Source organism: Balaenoptera physalus (genome assembly GCF_965194825.1).
Source record: "Balaenoptera physalus genome assembly, chromosome: 19".
NCBI lineage: Eukaryota > Metazoa > Chordata > Mammalia > Artiodactyla > Balaenopteridae > Balaenoptera > Balaenoptera physalus.
Genome location: NC_138900.1, coordinates 67,504,838 through 67,524,971, shown reverse-complemented (window position 1 = coordinate 67,524,971; position 20,134 = coordinate 67,504,838). Strand labels below are relative to the sequence as shown.

The 20,134-nt window shown below is 63.5% G+C and overlaps 1 protein-coding gene across 10 annotated transcripts in view; it reads left to right on the top strand.

Moving 5' to 3' along the window:
- Window positions 1-20,134, top strand: part of LOC309649212 (protein CBFA2T3) — a 65,900-nt gene that overhangs the window by 16,254 nt on the left and 29,512 nt on the right. For 9 of the 10 annotated variants that reach the window (XM_082438949.1, XM_082438948.1, XM_082438947.1 and 6 more), the window contains one exon: window positions 18,557-18,703. In XM_082438949.1, coding sequence (XP_082295075.1) covers window positions 18,583-18,703 — 121 coding nt within the window. In that variant the 5' untranslated portion in view covers window positions 18,557-18,582. Of the gene's footprint in view, window positions 1-15,761; window positions 15,783-18,556; window positions 18,704-20,134 lie in introns of those variants that run through there. The other variant, XM_082438950.1, reaches the window with a different exon arrangement.

The window sequence follows — 20,134 nt, the reverse complement described above, 5'->3', positions numbered from 1 at the left end:
GCAGAAGGTCTGCAGGAGGCCCCCACCCGGCGAGGCTGAGGTGCGGGCACGCCAACAGCATGCAGGCGGGCCCTGGCCCACGCTGGCCTTGGCCTCCAGCAGCTCAGGAAACTGCCCGGCCACGTGCAGGAGTTCAGCCTGGTGGCCTGCCTGGAAGAGGAGGCACGCAGGGAGGCTGGCAGGAAAGCCCCAGAATCCTCGCGCCCATGTCACGAGGCAGGGTGAGGGTCCCCCCACTTCCCGGGGAAAATGCTGAGGCCGAGCCAAGCGAAGGGACCCACTCACAGCCTGCGGCCAGAAAGTGGACAGCTGCCCAACTCAAGCCCGAAGGCTGTGGCTCCCCCCAGCAGCCCGCTGCTTGTCTGGCAGAGGAGCAGGTTGGGTCCAGGCAGCTGTGTGCGCTCAGGCTGGGCGCATGCGCAGCTGCGTCGTTGGCTGGAGCCCCACCCCTGCGCTTCCCAGCCGTGTGCCCGGCGGTTACTGAACCTCTGTGTGTGAGTTGCACCTGTAAAACGGGGGGAGTAACATGCCTTATGTTTTGACGTTATTGTTAAAGAGCAGAAAAACCTCACGGGGCTGTTGGAAGGATTAAATGAGCTAATATGTTGTTGGTCACTTAGCACTGGCTGTACACCTCCCCCTCTCCCAGGGCGGGACAGGATTCCAGGTGGGGCCTGTGAGCTGGGACCCGGTCTTGGAAGGGGTTGGCCCCTGGCCTCTGGCCTGTCCATTTGTGGACTGTTCACCACCTCTCAGAGAAGGCCTGGTGCAGGCAGCCTCCTGAGCAGGTGCCGACCGGCCGTAGGAGAGGCAGACTGTTCTAGAACACTGTGGGTGAAAGGTGGACTGAATCCTGGGTACCTCTCCATCCACTTCCTATGATGCCCATGGCAGACGTGGCTTATCATTCTCTGCCCACTCCGATGCCCACGGCAGACATCACCAATCAGTCGGACACATCTTTCCCTTTTCCCTTTTCCTCAGCAGCAGCAGTCTCGCTGAACGGCTCTGGTGCCCACCTGCCTGATGGGCCTGGAGTGTGAGTGGAAGCCCACCCACCACTCTGGCTGGGTGGGCTCTGGGGGCCAGCCAGCTCTGACCATTTCCGCTTCTGTGAGCCCTGGGAACCTGGGGGAGATGTGGGGAGAGTGTCTGTGGGAGGCCGGGATGTGCCCCCCACCCTGGAAGGAGAGACCCGGGCGTGGAAGGAGGGGGCACCCCAGGGGCCCATCAGACGTGAGACTCGAGATCCCGCCAGCCCCAGCCCCCAGGGACAGCGTTGGCTCCCAAGCTTGGCCTCTGTGATGTACTCGGTGCTGTCAGTACACCCTGGAATCAGGGCTCCCCTGGGTTCAAATCCAGCCCCTCAGGAAGGGTGATGTGACCATGTGACACCTTGGAGGGGTTGCCGCCCTCCCGAGCCTCCTGAGTGGGAATAATGACATCTCCTGGGCGAGCCTCCCTGGATGAGGTTCACTCAGAGCGTGTACCGTGTACCGGGCGCCTCCTGCCCTGGGCCGGGCTTCGGGGAAGCAGGCAGAAGAGGGTGAGAAATTACAAACCATGGTGAAGGCTGCGGAGGAGGGGCGCAGGCGGGGGGCGGGTGAGGGGCACTCCTGAGGCGGCTCTAACCGGCCTGGGGACAGGCCGGTGCTCAGGGTGCAGCCACGATGCGATGCAGCGTCTGACCGAGCTGCATTCCCCCCCCACTCCCAGGCAGGCCTTTCTGGACCAGGCACAGGCCTCCATTCCCTGGCCGCCTCCTTCCCCCAGCAAAATATGGCCAAGATGTGAGTGGGGCGCCCGCCCTTAAGGTCCCTCCTTCCTCTTCAGTGACGAGGGGGGTGGCTGGAGATGAGGGGGGGAGGGCAGAAGGGGATGCAGAAGGGGGCTCCACCCCATCCAGAGGCCCCTGGAGGAGGTGCCCACACGGCAGCCCCAGATCAGGGAATCCCGGCTGGCACCGCGCCACCACCTCCCTGCCATCCTCATCCACCAGGAGCCAGACACAGCCCAGATCCTTGCCAAGCTGGGGGCGGGGCGCGCGCTCGGCTTCGCCTACTCCTAGCCATCCTTTCTGCTGCCTGCGTGTAATTAACAGACTAATTAAAAGCAGGATGAGTTAATTGGTATTCATTTATGTGGCAGATGTTTTTAATTGAGGCAGGAAACAATTTACCTGTTTACATAAACAATGGCAAAGGCAGGCTTGTAAAACACATTTTTTAAACTATTTTCCTCCCCTTCCTAAAAAGAATGGAAATCACTTGGTCTCCCCGGCGCCTCTGTGTGAGAGCGCAGGCCCCGCCCGGGAAGTTCGTGCCAAGAGGAAACATCTGTTTAAAAGGTTTGCTTCCAGAGGACTCTGTTTTCCTTAAATCCAGTGAAAGGAGGTTGTTCCCAGGTTGTGTGGACACTGGCTCACGGGGTTGCCTCCCCAGAAGGCTTTCGTGTCCCCTTAGTGTCATCCCCAGGGCCCGCTGGGGGCTCTGGCCTCCAGGCTGGGTGGGCCAGGCTGGGGGGGAGACCACCCAGCAGGGTGGGGGGCAGGGCTGGGAAGTGGCAGGGGACGCCGTCCTGCCAAGTTTGGGGCTCCTCTGGGTGCGGAGGGGGAGGCTTCCTTTCCACCTGCCTTTGTGGTGGCGTGGCGTCCCTCCGTCTCGCGGCAGGGCTCAGAGGAGCACCTTTGAGAAAGCAAGTGCTCAGGGTGTCTCCTGTTGTAGATTGGCACTTGCTGTATGCCTGGCTGCTGCCTGTACTAGTTATTACTCTGCGTCTTTTTCTTTTTTTTTAATTTATTTTATTTATTTATTTTTGGCTGCGTTGGGTCTTCGTTGCTGCACACGGGCTTTTCTCTAGTTGCAGCAAGCAGGGGCCACTCCTTGCTGCGGTGCATGGACTTCTTATTGCAGTGGCTTCTCTTGTGGAGCACGGGCTCTAGGCTCGTGGGCTCAGTAGTTGTGGCTCGCAGGCTCAGTAGTTGTGGCTCGCAGGCTCAGTAGTTGTGGCTCACAGGCTCAGTAGTTGTGGCATGCGGGTTCAGTAGTTGTGGCTCGCAGGCTCTAGAGTGCAGGCTCAGTAGTTGTGGCGCATGGGCTTAGTTGCTCCATGGCATGTGGGATCTTCCCGGACCAGGGCTTGAACCCGTATCCCCTGTATTGGCAGGCAGACTCTTAACCACTGTGCCACCAGGGAAGCCCTCTGCGTCTCCTCTTAACCCTCGGGGGCGGGGCCAATCCTCCCCATTGCACAGGTGAGGAGACTGCAGCGGGACTGAGCATAGCCTCCAGGTCTCGTACACACGCACAGAGTTGTGTTTACATAGAAGTATCTGGAAGGATACTGGAGACCCGTCAGCGGTGGTTACTGTGGGTGGGGGCTGGGAGGGGTGGGATCAGGTTATAGTCACGGGTTTCCTGTGTGACTGTGACCCCCACCTGGGGCCGGCTGCCACTCTCACCACGGGCACGTTGCTGACTCTCTGAAAGTAGGGAAATAGTGGGGTTCCGGGGACTGCGTGAGGTGACAGCGGGAGTGGGGGGGAGACGAATGGCCCATGGCACGTGGCAAACGTGCAAGAAGCTCTCTGCACTGGAAACGGGCTGTGTGTGGCCCCTGAGGCTCCTGGCCCCCCTGCGGGGGAGGGTCTGGGCGGTGACTTTTGGGTGACATGTGATTGGAATTTCTGGAACGTTTCGGCAGTTCCTGGGGAAGAAGATGGACTGTTTGGAATCCATCAGGGAGACGGGCCCTGGGAAGATGGCGCCCAGGATGCAAAGAGGCTGGGGCCCGGTCCCTCCCTCCAAGAGGTGGCGTGAGGCCACACTGCCCCCAGGCCTCTCCCGCATTGCTGGTGTTTAATTGTAAAATTAACCACAGGTATCTGAGGAGGTGAGCAGTAGACAGAGCTGCTGGGACCAGAGGTGCCTGTTGTGTCCTTGGGAGTGCCCAGCCTGCACCAGTGCTGTGTGACCTCGGGTGCAGACCTGGACCTCTCTGAGCATATGGGAAGGGAGGCAGTAATGGCCACCCCAGTGCTATGAGCTTTGACCGCGATAGAATGCTGTAGCTGTAAGGCCCCCAGGGTACCTCGCCTCCTGTCTTTACCGAGTTCTCTGCCAGAGGAAGTGTGAGCTTTTCCAGTGGCCCCCAGCCTCCTCCGTGAAGGCAGAGGCAGGAGGACGGGAGGGCCTCGGGCCCAGGGCTGCTGCCCCCGCAGTGGTGGGGTCTCTCGTGGGCCCGGCTTCGTCCCCGGGTGTGCGGGTCAGGGAGGGGCCTGGGCAGGGCCTTCCACGTCCAGGAAGCGAGAGGGCACAGAGCGGGGTTGGTTGTCTCTGGGTGGGGCGAGAGACCACAGGCCTGCCCCCGCCCCAGTCCCGGTCCACAGGGGCTCCCGCAGCAGGCACGGGGGCAGCGCCATGTCGGGCTGACGCCCGCCGCAGCTCAGCCAAACCAGCTCTCGGGTCATCCTTAACGAAAGTGGGGTGTGAGAGCTGGAGACGCCCCAGCCCTCGGAGCAAAGCCAGCCCAGACCACCTCCTCAGCCCCCGCCTCTGCGGGCGGTGACTTCTAAACCTGCTTGAGCGGGTGCACGTCACCACCTGGGATCCCTCAGCCCTCGCGGGCAGCATCCTGGGGGCCACACCCCCTCGTCCGCATCGGTGGCTCCCGTCACGGGTGACCGGGGGGTCCTCACGGGCCACGTGTGCCAAGGGCGGCCGTTCTGTGTCTCGGGGCTGGCGGGAGAATCATGTGGCACTCTGGAGAGACGCCCTCGACGGGCCATGCGTGCAGGGTAAACCGCCAGCCCCTAATTATTATTTAGCATTCACGGGAGCAGCATTATTATTTTATATTTTGGCAACATTCCTCTGGGGAGTTCAAGGTGCTATGCAGCCAATCTGCATGTTTTTTAAGCAACAAAAATGCCTTGGGAATCGGCTAAGCCTTCGGTGGTGCCCCGTTGCTGGCAGGGGAGCATCCCAACCGCGTGGCCTAGGTTTCCAGACCCTCCGGCCCCCCCGCCCTGCTCCCCACCTTCGTGCACAGGCGGTACTAGATTGTTCCTGGAGTTCCGACTGCACTGCTTTTGCCAAGCTGCGCCCTCCACCGGGGCGCCCTCCACCGGGACGCCCTCCCGGCTTCAGCTGTGCAAGTCGCACAGCTGCAGCTGCACCTCTTCTTCAAGGCTTCCCTGCCTCTTCCAGCGACGCACTCAGCCCAGGTGCGCCTGCGCGGATGCAGGACTTCCCACTTCACCCAAACCTGAGCACCGACCATCCTCAGAGGGTGTCGTGGCCAACGAGTTGCTTGCGTTTTGTCAATTCCTTTTTTAAAATAAGGAATCTGGACTAAGGCATCTGTTTATTCGCTAAGTGGCACTTTGTAATTGTCTCTCCGTTGCTCACGTTACTGTCACTTTCGTTCAGAGCTGGGGAGGGGCACAATGCTGGTGGGCGGCAGGCAGTTTAAAAATAAATCAGGAGGTGGTTTAAAAGCGGGGCTGGTCCAGGAGGGAGGCAGAGAGGAGGGGGCCTTGCTGCCTTTGCCCAGGGGCAGCTTTTGTTTCCTTCTAGAGGTTCTCCGTGTACATATCAGATCCTCTTTTATTCCAGGGTGTCCTGCAGTCTTGCTTGGGGTCACAGCCCTTCCCCCCAGGAAACGCACACACGTGCACACTCTGCCCGGCTGCCTCTACCAGGTGCTGCCGCAGCCCTCGGGGGACACATCTTTTGTTCAGGCCTCAGTGTAGATGTCCTGGGCTCCAGGAGGACTTCCCCCACCAGGCGAGGCAGCTCCTGGGGTGCCAGGGCCCCCCGCCCCATCACATCCCCGCCAGGTGCGTGTGTGAGCAAAGCAGGGTGTTGGGCTTAACAGGCGCGCACCTAATCCTCGCAGGGACATCGGCCCGAGTGTGCAGTTGAGGAAACCAAGGCTCAGAGGAGGAGGCCCAGCCAAGGCCACCCCAGTGACGAGGCCATGGCTGGACTCCGGCCTGCCCGCCCCCAAGGCTGGGCTTTTCCCCGCTACCGCGCAACCTCGTGTGGTGGCCTGTGTGTCCGTCGCCTCCCCCACCGTGAGCTGCAGGAGGGGACTCTCTCCATCGTGCTTGGGTCACAGCGCCATCCCCCCGCCTCCTGCACACCCACTCACGTCTCTCTATCCACGTGCCCACACCCTTCGTGCCTGCCCAGGCACCACCACGTTTATCATCACAGCCTGTTCACACTAACTAGGTGTGCCAGCCTGCAGCTGAGCCACTCCCCCTTGGGGGGCAGGTGTGCATGGGTGGACGGGAGGGGACTCCCAGAGTGCCAGGACCGGTGCTGGGAGAGGAGGGCGCCCTTCCTCCCACTGCCCCCCCCAACACACACACACGCACACACACACGGCGGGCGGCCCAGATGGCGGGCGCCTCCCCCTCAGCTCTCAGGAGCTGCTCTTGGCTGCGCAGCCCGGGCAGCTGGGCGAGGAATGTGCTTGCTCTGTGCGCCAGCCGCGGGGCGAGCAGGGGGACATCTGGGTCACGTTTGCGGCCGGCGGAGAGCGGGGAGGCTTTCCATTCCAGCTGCTGTGAGCGCTCCGCCCTCCCCGCCTCACAACCCTGCTCAGCGCCGGGGCGCCGTGGGCTTGGCTCTGTGACCACCCAGGCTCGGTCCAAGAAGGAAGTCTCGCCCCCCTCCTTGTTTGGGGCATCTGCGCTCGGCTGAAGCTCTGGGCTCCTCGGTCCAACCAAACCCCCAGACCCTTCTTGAAAACACAGACACGGACATAATGGCTCTGACCAGCCTTCTACCAGGAACCACGGTCACCTTTTGTTTCTCGTCATTTTTCTGCACGTATGTTTATTTACAAGATGGAGTTTCATGTGTTTCCACCTCTTTTGATTTTCCTTATTATTAGGTGGTATTCCGGGGCACCATTTTTGCTAGTAATCGGGTATTTGAAGTACAGCACACACATAGAAAAGTGTACGTGGGAGCGTTCACAGAGTGTGCAGATACCAGGCAACGTTCCCTGACCTGCCCCAGGCCCCGAGCCCTTCCCCGTCACTGCCTGTCGCAGGACTACCACCCTGACCCTAATGCCAGCTTCTGAACTCCATGTAAAGTAGAATCACGTGGCCCGTCCTCTTTGGGGTCTGGTGTCATTTACTCAGCCCTATGTTGGTGACATTTGTCCGTGTTGGTGCATGGAGTTATGTGTGTCCTTTTTCCTTGCTGCATAGTATTCTGCCATGTGGATCTGCCCCTTGACCTATTGATGGGCCTCTGTGACAGTGGCCAGTGAGTATTCTTGTCCTTTGCTGCCGATGCCCGGCTGTTTGCACTTCCGTTGATTCCCTGCCTCAGAGCAAACCGCTGTGCCTTGGGTGTGCAGTGCTTCAGGCTTGTGGGCACGGAAAAGCGGTTTCCAAAGTGAAAGTGCCCACCGCGTGATTTCAGGCTCCGTAGGACCCCCTGGCCGGAGGATGTATTTGACCTGTTCTCTGTGGGCTCATCCCCCTCTCGAGCAGTGCCGTGGCGAGCTTCCTTGCAGGTCACTGTCTGGGCCGGATGATGTCCTCAGACGTGGTCCCTTGGGTGGCCTGCTCATCTGAGCCCAGACGTCTCCACGAGAACAGGGAGCAGAGCGGCAGGAGCCCTGGTTCAGCTGGAACCTGCCCCTGTAACATCTGATCCTTGGGTCTCTAAGGGCCCTCCCAGCTCCAAAATGTTGTGGTTCTAAGTACCAGCGTGTACCTGTTAGTTACTGCTGGGTAACAAACTGCCCAAAACTTAGTGACTTAAAACAACCACCTTCATCTTGCTTACAGTCTTCGGGCGGCTCATGTGTGAGGTCCTGGTCCTGGCTGGCCTTGCTCCTGGCTCTGCTGAGGGTGGCTGGGCCCCTCATGTGCCTGGACCCCCAGCTGGGGCAGCTGGGCTGACCCTGCCCCATGTGAGCCTTCCCCTCCAGCAGGCTCAACAGGACAGCAAGTGGAGCTGACCGCCTGGTGTCCGGCTCAGAGATGGCTGACATCACTTCTGCCGCATCCTAGTGGCCAGAGTGAGTCCCAGGGCCAGCACGGATCCAAGGGCAGGGAAATCGACTCCATCTCTGGGTGGAAAGAGCTGCAGTCACATTGCAAGGGGTGTGAGTGGGCGGGGGGGGGGGGGGGGGCGCGAGAATTGAGGCCGTTTTGCAATCCGTCCACCCCCCCAGGTGGCGAGTGTCTTAGGCAGCCACGACCGAGCTTTACTGCTGTGGGGCAGGCTCAGAACAGCTCCACGGTCCCCACCCACACACACAGGGGCACTACCTGCTGGGGCCGCTGGGCAGGGGCAGGTCCCAAGCCAAGCTCCGCCCAGGCTCTCCTGCCACAGCCACCAAGCTCTCCAACGTGACCATGAACGGGCTGGGCCGGGGGCCGAGGCAGCACAAGGGCAGGCGGGGCCGCTCTGGGTTTCTCACAGGTCAGTCGGCACACCTTTGTGGAACATCTTACTGACCACCAGGCGTCGGTGCTGGTCTGGGGTTAGCAGTGCACAGAAAGACGAGGCCCGTGTCCTTGGGGCGAGGGGTGGTGAGCACGAGGACCTGCACGGGCCACCATCGCGGGTGCTGACAAGTGCTCCACAGGAGGTAAAGTGGGTGATGCAGCAGGAAGGGCAGGGGTGGGGGCTAGGAGGGCCCCTTTAAGGGGGAACATTGGGACGGAATCCTGAGTGAGGAGGAGGAGACAGCCTTGTGTGGACGTGGGGGGCGTCCCAGCAGGTGCGGAGGCCCTGCGGCCGCACAGGAGTATCTGGGACGGGGTCTCCCAGCCTGGGGGCGTGCAGCCAGAACAAAGGGGAGATTGGACCGCTCCTGAGGCGACCCCTGGGCTGGAGCACAGTGGTGAGAGTGTGTCTGGCCCCGTTTCACAGCATCTCGGTGGCATCTCGGTGGTAGAAGGGAACTTCCCGTCCAGGCAGACGGCTTCCTCTCAGCACCAGCGGGATTCGTGAGCCCCTGCTGATGCGGGGGGCAGCCTGGCCACCGCAGCGCCCCCTCTGAGGCTGTGAGGGGCTGCCCTGAGCAGCAGGACATTCTCTTGTGGACCCCCCACCCCACCCCCAGACAGAGGCTCACCGCCACCCCTCTGGGCAGGCTCTGAGGGTCCAGAGTGACGGACCCTTCCTGCGACCAGTTGGGTCGTCAGCCAGAGGGCTGCACATGTGTGGGATCTGCCGCATTATGGCCGTGTGACCCCGGGCACGCGCCCTGTGCCTCGGTTTCCCCATCTGTAACTCGGGTCTTACACGTCCGGGCTTTGTCAGGATGAGGTGGTCTCGACACCCAGGCGCATACGCAGCTCCCAGCAAAAGGGAGCCTGTTTAAAATCAGAGCTGTGCCCCCGCCTGGTGCCCAGGCCTGTGGGCTTTTAGAAGGAGCCTCTGGCTGAGCATGTCCCATCCCTCCGCGCCTCTACGGGGCGGCTCTGCTCTCATCCCCATCTCACAGGTGAGAAAACCGAGGCCTCAGGTAGAAAAGCCACTGACACTCCGGCCGAGAGGCTGAGACGGGTGGAGGGAGGCCAGCTGGAACCTCCCCGACACAGGAGCCACAGTGGCCTTGCTCCTTACGGTTCCTTTTCTAAGACCACCCCCGACCCGAGAAGAGGGAGTTACGGGCCCATTTTACCGATTGGTATACCGAGGCTCAGAGCCATGCTGGGGTGATTTTATGGATTCACAGTTAGTCGGTCACAGAGCAGGATGGGGGACCCAGGTTTCCTGGCTCCCGGCCCAGTGTTGTTGCCATGGCAACAGGTGACCTTGTTGTCACCCACAGGCCCAGCGGTCACAGGGTCCTTGGAGGCAGGCCGGCCGGGGTGGCTAAGCGCTCTGCAGCGGGAAGGGCGGCAGCGGCAGTGGGAAGGGCGGCGGCGGCGGCAGCGGCAATGGACAGAGGAACAGCCCTCCCGGTCAGACCCCAGGACCAGGAAGGGCCACGCGGGAGGATCCAAGGGACGTGGCTGGAGCGCCAGCGGGGGCGGGAGGGCCGCCCAGACCAAGGGAGGGAAGATACTAATCCTTGTGTATATTATTACTGATTCGTCGGTCGGTGGAGACCTTGATTCAAACCAGATGTGGGAAGCGGCCCAAGTTCCAGCTCCTGGGACTCATTAGGGCTGCCCGCCCCCCAGAATTCTCGTTGCTTTGCAGAGCATCGGGGATCAAAGACAAGCCGTCCCCTGACCTTGGCCTTGGAGGGGGTGGGGAGGGGTCAGCCTCCTGGTCAAACCCTCCCATCTCGATGTGAGGGGTCACCCCATGTCCTTGGAGCCCCCCGAGTCCCTCCGCCTCTGCCTGAGAGCCCTGTCCAGCGGGGTCACAGGCCCCTCTGAGATGCAGCCGCTTCCTGGGGTGCATGCCTAGTTTTTCCCTTGTTTGTCCTACACGCACCCACTGGGAGGCTCTGGGAGGGTCCATATGCCCCTCTTCCTGCTCCAGGAAGTTGGCCCTCAGGCGATTGCCCGGCTTGCTCGAGACCCCCAGGTTCCAGGAGCTGTGACTGGATCACAGGGTCCAGGAGAGAAACCTCCCACCCACCCTCCGGGAAGCCTTGAGGGGAGGGGAGGGCATTCTGGGGGCAGGAGCTACCTAAGCAGAGGTGTCTGCCCCCGCGGTCCCGCCGCCCCCTCTGCGAGCTGGCAGTGGGTCTGTCCCACCTTGCCCAGGCCCCACAGCAGCCAGTGTGCAGTGGTCAGTGGCCTCGAAGGAGGTGAATCTGTCCCCAGGGGGTGCTCGGGGCTGACCAGGTGATGGGGCGGGGCCGGCCCTCAGGAAGGACTTGCCTGCACCGCCAGCATCGCCTGCATCTCTCACGGCTTCCGAGGTCCTGCCTGACGGTCATAAGGCCAGAAGCCTGCCTGGGACCGTGTGAGCAGAACAACGTCCACCCCTCGTGTGGACGCAGAGGGACCCCGTGGGCGCCCGGCGTGCAGGAGGGCCGCCCGTGGGCCGAGGCACCTTGCTCTCACCTCCACGAGCTGTCACTGCTGGGGGACGGTGCCCGTGCTCGGCCACGCTGCACTGGGGTCCGAGGGCCCCCGCGGTGTCCATGTCTGACACACGGGCACGTCTTTGAGCGGGTGCTGCCCACGAGGGATGCCCTGAAGCCGTGGACGTCACCGTGCGCTGCCTGAGTTCCCCACAGACATACCCGCTTCTGTCTCCTCTACGCTTGTGGGGGGTTGGGGGCTGTTTGTAGTTAGAAGGGGCTTTGGGGCTCATAGCGGTGTTGTAATAGGGGCTGTAAGAAGAAAGGAAGGGAAGGAGGGAGGGAAATCCTGGCCGGGACCCAGTGGTGCCAGAGTCAGGACTCTGCAGCCTCGCTGGGCTGTGGTCTTGCGTGAACCCCGACCTCCAACCCCTCAATTTCCTCATCGCTTCAGCGGGCAGCGACGTCCACCTGGACGAGGGCTCTGCCACGCGGAGGAGGAGCCTGAGAGAGCGTTGGCACTCAGCAGCCGTCGGGGCCTTGGAGGACACGGAGATGAAGCCGTGCGGGGCCCCCGAATGTCACAGGCAGAGTTTGGACCTGATGGGAAAGGAAATAGGGGGCCTGGACCCTGGAGGCACCTCGCTTACTGTGACTCTGGGCCCCGCTGTCCCCATCCATAAGCGGGGTGATAGCGGCGTCTTCCTCGAGGGCTGGTGTGGGATGAAGGGTCCCGGGAGCCCAGGCTGGGCCCGGATGGATGGGGTGCCCCGCCCTGGGCAGGATGTCTGTGGGGATGGGACACTGCGATCCTCCCGGGAGAGTCTGGCCTGAGCAGGACAGAGCGTGCCCGGAGGCGCCGGGGACGGGTGGCTGTGTGCCCTCGCTTGGGACACCTCGGGCTCTTCCCGGGACACCTGACACCAGCCAGCTGCTGCCCTGCCCGCAGGCCTTCCGAGGACGGAGGACGGGGCCCCAGAGGACACCTGCCTGGGGAGGTTCCCCTCCAGCCTCTGGCCGAGGCTCTGGGCTGGGGGGTCAGGACTGGCATCTGCCGAAGGGGAGCCTGTGGGCCTGGGGAGGCTATGACTGTCCCGCTGTCCGTGGACCATCTCCCCGTTCTCTTGGCCCTGACTCCACAGCATTTGTGGAGCACCTTCTGTGTGCTTGGCCCTACTTTGGGCACCTGGTTTCGCTGAGAAAGATGTTCGCATTCGGGCAAAGACGTGGAGGAGAGTGTGGGAGGTGAGGGCAGAGAGGGGACGGCCAGTCACAAAGGGTCCTGCGGGCACTCTCAGGATGCCGGCCGAGGGGCAAGGGGGCTGGTAATGCTCTTAGGAAACGTGTCTCAGGGACCAGCTCGCCCCTCTGCCTCCAAGAAAGCCCAGCGTCCGGTCCACCTTGGCAGGAGCTTCAGAACCTCGGCCGGCTGCCCGGCCCAGGGCGGAGGCCAGCACTTCAGAGCCGGGCCCAGTGGGGCTCTCTCCTCGCCCCCTACCTACAGCTGCAGAGGCTGAGGCCGGGCAGTGTGCCCAGGGGCCACCCGCTCGCAGGGGAGGGGCCGAGGCACAGGGCTCCTCCTCCGGGTGCAGGCCTCCTGCCGAGCCTCCCACGGGCCTGGGGAACCCTGCCTGCCTGCGGGTCAGTGCCAGGAACTGGGTGTGGGTGCGCCACAGGTCACATCCCGAGACCCCACAGAGAGAGTGGCCTCTGGGCCCTGGGCCTCGGTCTCCTCATCTGTCACCTCCCAGGCCGGGGGACCCGTGTGGCCTGCTCGGCTCAGGCCTGGCTCGCGGTCCGGACTCTGTCACCGTAGCTGTGCTACCTGTCGGTACCGGCCCACCTTCCCACTTCCTGAGGCTTCTGTGAGGGTCAGATGAGGTCACGGCAGAATCAGACCGCAAAAGATCAAAGCGGGGCCCGCTGTTTCTGCGGCAGCACGGGTGGGGAGTGGGCTGTGCTGATGCTAATGGCCCCCCTCCCGTGGAGGGCTCTAGAACCCCAGGACTGGGAGCGCTGGGCTGTGGCCAGTTCCCAGACGGGCAGGGCGGGCTGGGAACACAGGAGGGCAAGGACAGTGATGGATGGGGTGGCTTGTTCCGCACGTTCCATATTCTTTCCCACCGGCTCCGCCCGGCCTCAGAGAGCAGCTTCCTCTGTCAACGGATTAGTGACGTGTAGTGGGAACTGTAGCCGCGGTCTGGGAAAGACGCAGGGTCTCCCAGGGGCCCTGGGGAGCGCCGCAGGGGTCTGGGAATGTTCTCGAGGGCTGGGAGTGCAGGGCAGTGGGTGGGGCTGCGACAGAGGCCGGAGGAGGAAGTCCAGCTCCGAGGGGGGCCGCTCACATCTCACCCTCTAGCTCACTGGGTATCACCAGCGGGGACCACCCCCAGCCCTACGGGATCGGAATGGGACGGTGGGGAGGGGGGGACGGACAGTTAGAAGAAGAATGGATGGGGGGCACCTCCAGCGGCAGCCCTTGGGGCAGGTGGTAAGACGCTGGGGCCACCTCCAGCCCTTTCTCAGCTGTGTGAACCGAGCAGGTCGCCTAGCCTCTCTGTGCCTCGGTTCCCCGTCCGTAGGATGGAGCGGAGCACCGTCTGCCTCCGAGGGCTGTGAGAGGGTCACGAGTCACTGGCTGGGCCCCTCGCCCCTGTCTGCCTACCTCTGAGCCAGGACCGTGGGTGAGGGGTCTGGCACCCCTAGAGATGTCTCCCACCCGCCAGCACAAGGGCCGCCGTTCCGGCCAAGGCACTGTGCGGGACTCCAGGAGAGCTGGCGGGGAGCCCCGCTGGGGATAAGCCCAGACGTGTCTTCAGATTCCGCCCCATCTCCTGCTTCATCTCTGTGCGGGGTTCTGGGGCTGCCGACGGGGCTGGGGAAGGGACAGGGATGCCGTGGCCAGCCCAATTCCTCCTCCCTGGAGCTCTAACATCTGGAAAGAGCCCGAGGAGCTGGGAAGGTGGTCCTTGTGCTCCCCTGCCCCAGAGTCAGGTCGCCCGGGGCGTCACCCACCGACTCAGAGCAATGAACCCGCCCCGACCTCAAACCCCAGGCAGCTGCCCTTTCCGTGTTCTGGTCGGCCCATGCAGGGAGCCCTGGCTTGGCTTCAGAACTTTCTAATCTCCCAAGCGATTGCAGGGCCTGGGGGCTTGAGGCTCCGCTGGAGAGTCCCCAGGCTCGGGCCCTGCTGCCCTCAGGCTCTGAGACCCTGAGCAAGTCACTTGTCCTCCCCGAGCCTCAGTTTCCCCATCTATAAAATGGGCGCGATGGCAGGACCTGCCTCCTGGGGCTGCTATTGAGGTGCAGTGCGTCCTCGAGCAGGGGTATGGAATTCTTAGTCAAAGTCGGTCCCTGGGGTCCTGAGGGGTGGGCAGGCTGATGCATGAGGGGCACGTGCTAAGCCCTCATGGGGGAAGCTGTTATTTATATATTAATCTCATAAGAAAAAAGGAACTTAAAGCTTGACATACATTCAGCTGCCTGCGCCCCATAACCGACCTGCTAAATCAGAGCTCCCTAAAAGGAGGCTTGTGTAGGAGGACCCCTGATGTTGGGTGGAGGATCTCTGGGGCTGAGGGCCCCCAATGACCCTAGAATCAGGAGTAGGGGAAACGCAGACCTGGAGTGGGTGCAGGGGGACCGTTCGAGCCTGGGGTCCCATGGATGGGGTCAGTGCCTCTCATAAGCGCGGCACAGGATGCCACGGTACAGGGGCCCTGACAGCGCCTTCCGGGGAGGCCACGAGGATCCAACAAGATGCTGTGTGGACGTGCAGCACATGGGGCCTGGCTCCCCCCGGGGCTGAGGTTCCCTGGGAGTGGACGCTGGGGACAGAGGTACCTGCGAATGGGGGAGGGGGGAAGAGCTGCCCCACGACGCCGGCCCAGGTTTTCTGGGCGGAGTCTGGACCTTGCCGGGACGTGCCCCCTGCCAGCTGAGCTGACCACGCTGGCCCCCTCGGCAGCCTTGGCAGGAGTGGGAGCCGCCCCCTCACCGGCCCCCAGCGCTCAACACCCGACAGCAGGCCGCTCCCCAGGCCCCCCACCTCCTGCTCGTGCTGGCTTGTGGGTGCAGGGTTCTGCCTACGTGGCCCCACACAGGCTGCCAGATGGGCAGTAAGGTTGTGCCATAGCCCTCGGGGGTCCGAGCCTCGCAGTGGGTCTTAGGGGGTGAGGGAGCAGCCTTTGGCTGGCGCGGGCCCTTGAAAGCGGCTGGGCAGGAAGCCGGCTCCTGGGAGAGTGAGGCTGCCTGTCTGGGAGCTCGTTAGCCGTGTGCCCTCAGGCCACGCAGGCCAGCAGGCGGGCAGGCTTGGCCCCAGCACGGGCTGGTCAGGGTTCCACACACAGCTCGGGGGTGCACAGGTGGCGAGAGGACGGTGATAACAGCTGCCACCAGGCGTGGCGTGACCACGGTGGGTGCCCGGCCCCCCACTGAGAGCGCTTCTCCTCCTCCTTTGATCCGCACTGCACCCCAGGGAGGCGAGGAGCCCGGCTCAGACGCAGCCACTCGTCAGGAGGCTGGAACTCAGCTCCCTCGCGCCCCGTGGTCCTCGCGCGGCCGCCCCGAGGAGGGCAAGCGTGCAGGGCGAGCTGTGCGTGCGTCCACAGCCCCCCAGCAGCCCCCGTGTCGGCCCGCCTTGGAGCCAGGGCAGCCAGGACCCCCCGACCTGCCCCCTCCAGCCCCTGAGCAGGGAGACCCCTCCTCTAGGAGAGCTGCCGGTGGTGACCTCATTCTCGTGTCCTGCCCTGGTGTCCAGCACAGGCGTGGCCGGCCTTCCAGAAGTGCCAGCCCAGCCAGAAACCCTGCGACAGGTGAGCCAGGAAACAAGGTCATCTCAGGGGATCACATTCCGGGGGAGCTAGAGAGCCTCATGTCTCATGTGGGGGCACCTCTCCTGAGGACATGAGGTCGGAGCTGAACCCCCAGGAGGGAAGGGGGAGTGGCCCGGGGGGTGTGCGAGGGCTCGGAGCTGGGGCTCTGGGTGTCGTGGGAGCGGGCCGGCGGGTAGGACCCTGGGAAGCCCCACGTGCAGTGGAAGCTGCTGGAGGGTTTCAGGCAGGAGAGACGACGTCTCTGGATGCCGTGCAGAACCTTCACTGGCTCCCTGCTGCCCACCAGCCCGGCCCAGCCAACCTCCTCTCAGTTCCCTGCACAGCTAGAGGCCCTGCACGCCCCCTCCCGCCTTTGTGCTCTCTGTTCCTTGACCACAAATGCGTTGCTCACCGTCTCCGCACCACCTCTGCTCTTCCCCGAGGTGCTCTGTCACTTTCCGCTTTCTGGGTTGGGGTGTGTGCCAAGGGCAGCCGCAAGAGCGGGGTCCCGGCACGCAAGTTGCTCCATAAACCATGACCGAATTTCACTGAGAGCTTGCCGTCGGCCATTACAGAGTCACCTCAGAGAGGTGAGGTGACTTGCCCAAGGTCACACAGCCAGGAGGCAATAGAGCCAGACTCAAACAAGATTCAAGACTTGTGGGGTTTCTGGCACCTGTGGCCCTACTGTGCACAGCTCTTGGGGACCCAGGACCCAGGGCTGGAGGTGGGACCTGGGAGAGCCGCAGGGGTGCCCCCACCCACCCAGCCCAGAACCTCCATCCACCTGGGTTTGATTCCCGGAACTGCTGCCTCTCCTGCAAGGGGGAGAGTTCGCGTTGATGACAACCAGGCCTTGGAACCCTGCAGACCCACCCAAACCATACGTGCTGTGTGCCCTTGGTGGATTGCTGCACCTCTCTGCGCCTGTAAAACAGGGCTGGCAGCAGCGTCCCCCTCACAGGGTTTCTTGGGAATAACAGGAGCCATGACTGTCATGTGCCAGGAGCGCGTGTGTGTCTCCTTTGTAAGTGGACGGCCTCGGGCCTGCTTGCCGGGCACCAGCAGGGCAGTGCCCGCTCCGTCCACGGGCCCGGCAGACACCGTGGGGTGGGCGCGAGACTCCTTGCGATGCGGCATCCTCGTCATCGCGGGCACACTCGGTCCACCCTCCCGCCTGGAGCGGCTTCTCTGGCCTGCTCCGCCTGTGGTGCTCCAGCGAAGCCCCAGCGTGGAAGGGCTTTGGAAGGTCCGACCAGGCCCCGCATCCCCAGCGTCCCAGCCTGGCATCCTAAGCGCCCTCCCTGGCCTGATGGCGGGACTGCCTGCCCCAGGGTGGCCTGGTCAGATGAAGGGCTGGCCAGGATGGGGCTGCACCCCACAGAGGTGGCCTGGAGCCCACGGCGCTGGCCACGTTTTCCTTCTTTGGTTGTCACTGGGGACTGGCCGCCAGCCCTGTAGCCAGGCGTGGCGTTGACGGGTCCCCACAGCTGTGGCGCACGTGTGCCAGGCCATCAGCCTCCTGACAGGCGGGCTGGTGGGGGGCAGGGCGCCCGGCGAGAGGGAGGCCAGCTGAGTGGACAGCAGGTGCCGCGAGGCCGGGTGGCTGCTGGTGACCGGCTGCTTCCCCCTTCTGTGGGGCCCAGTGGGGAGGGGGCTTCTCCGCTCTCACCCCCTGGGCCCTGGAGTGCCGAGGGCATCTCCTCTGTGTGAAGGAGGACGTGGGAGCGACGTGGGGAGGTCTGCATGGTCTGGGGCACAGGTGGCGGTAAATGCCGTTCATTAGCATCTTGGCTGTCCACGGAGGTGGCTGCCCGGGTCTATGTGTGTCTCCAGCTCTGCCCAGGTCGTGCGGGACCCCGGGAGGGGAGGGTGGGGAGAGGCAGAGGGACAGTCCTGGTGACGGCTGGCAGGTGTCAAGCCTGGCCCCATCGTCCCCCTGGCCCCCCGGGAGACTCCGTCAGTGTCAGCAGGACGAGCAGTGGCTGGGGCACTGTGGGCTGCGCCTGTCTGTTACAGGCGGGGACGCCCACCCACAATCCCAGCCGCTGCTCGCAGGTCTCTGCGGCCGGCCCCGGTGCTGGCTGACCCTGAGCTAAGATGGAGGGGGAGGCCCAGAGGCTCACCCGCCTCCACCTGCAAAGAATACCTGGGCAGCTGTCGCCCCAGGGGCCTCCCTGGCAGCCTGTTACAAGTGCAGAGTCTCAGGCCCGCTCCGGACCTGCTGAGTTCAGAAATGCGGGTGGCGAGGCTGTCTGCGCATGCCCTCCAGGAGGGGCTGATGCAAGCAGCGTGGGGAACCGCAGGCTTGGGGGATGCCGCCCGACTCCCCGGTCTGCAGGAGAGGCAAGAGAGGCAATCCAGGCTCCCCCAGGGCCACTCCCACAGTGAGAACTCCAGCCCGGTTCTGGCTGGCCAGAGTTCTGAAAGCTACACCCTCCAGCCCGCCTGAAATGGGCTGACCCAAGCCTGCTCTCTGGTCCTAGGTGGGTGGGATGTCAGCCACCTGTGAGCACACCTGGGGCTTATCTGGGGCAGGCTGGGGCCTGGGACGGGCTCTGTAGGCAGAGCCAGAAGCCACCTGGGGGCCACCCGGGAGTCGCCCACCTGGGCCCCCAGCAACATAGGCCCACGTCCAGCTGCTGCGGGCCTTAGCCGGGAACCAGGTGGGGCTGGGCGGCGCCGACCCCTGTGCCCCTCAGCCTGCTTCACCCGTGCTCTGTCTCTCTGTCTCTCTCTCCTTTCCCCCACCCCGGTGGCCATGGCGCCCACAGCGGACAGGAAGGAGAAGGCCTCCGCGATGCCTGGCTCCCCAGCCGAGGTGAAGACACAGCCCCGGGCCACGCCCCCCAGCATGCCGCCCCCACCGCCTGCCGCGTCCCAGGGGGCCACACGACACCCCTCCTTCACGCCCCACACAAGTGAGTAACCCCAGGGCCGGACCCCGAGGGGCGCAGCGGGGAGAGGCAACTCCGGGGGTCCCTCGAGCCCGTTAAGGTCCGAGCTTCCACCCTGGACCTGTAAACGCCCCTGTTGGGCCTTTAAGAGGGAGGATCTCATCATGGGTCAGGGCCCAAGCTTTGAGGTTCGGATCCCAGCTCTTCTGCTTGGTAGCTGTGTGGCTTTGGGCAAACTTCTTAACCTCTCTGGGCCTGGTGTTCCTCATCTGTAAAGCCAGGCTGGTCATGGCCCCTGCCTCACGGAGCTGCTGTGAGGGCAAGTGAGTTAATAGAAGTTCATAGCATGGTGGGCACACGGTGAGCATTCCATCAAGGTTAGCTGTTATACTGGAGCTCAGAGAGGGATGGGGGCTTCCCCATGGTCACACAGCAGGTCACTTGCATGTGGGTGAATCCTATTGGGCCTGCACGCCCTGGAGGGCCCATCGGAGGCAGCTCTGGCCTTGAAGGAGCTCTGCGGCCAGGCCTGAGCCGGGTGTGTGGGTGGGCCAGGAGCTGGGGTCAGGGGGCCCTCTGACAACGTGGTGGGCAGACCTGACCCCCAGGTGGTATCTCGCTGGCCCTGCGCCTTGGGTTGAGCATCTTGGCACACACAGAGGGTCTGGGTGGGCTTCGGAATTCACAGCCACCACCTGAGCCCCAGTCCTTTGAGTCAGAGCAGTTGGGACGGAGACCCCCGGCTTGGGCTGGTGTGGGGGACAGTGTTCCCTGTTCCCTCGACCAGGGGCTCAGCAGTGTGTCCTAGGTGTTTCTGGAGGGCAATCCACGTGCCTCCCCCACCCACATGTTCAGAAGCCAGAAAGCCCCACACCAGGGGACCCTTCCCCAGGCTTTGAAACCCAAATGAAGCCCGTTTCTGGGGCAGGAGCCTCAAATGCCTTGGCCTGGTGGCCCCTGGTTCCCAGCGGGTTCATCGGGCTCCACTACGCCCACCTGGGGTCCTTGGCTCTGCCCAGAGCCCAGAGTGGGCCACAGGGCCTGGCCTGCTCCTTTTATTCCTGGGCGTGAAGGGTACTGGTTCTGCCCTCCGAGGCCAGGCAGCGGCCCCCACCTGGAGAAGGAGGTCGGGCTGGGCCCCTTGTTGTAGGATGTTGGCTGTGAGCTGGTCTCTGTTGGTAGATAGGGCAACACCACCTGCCCCCGGGCGCAGCCGCCGGAAAGCAGGGCGACCCCTGCACAGCAGGAGCTTAATAGCCAAGTACCCCTCCCCACACATCGCTTGGCACAGAATGTTCCAGCTTCTGTCCCCCCGGGGTCGGTCTGAGTGAGGGTCCCCACGTGTGACGGAGACTGGGGTGGGCCCGGCCCTGCCTCCTGCCCCGGGATGGGACCCAGAGCAGCGGGGCCCCGCCCTCCGCCATCCTGGGCGCGCAGCCTGCGCTGGCCGCACGG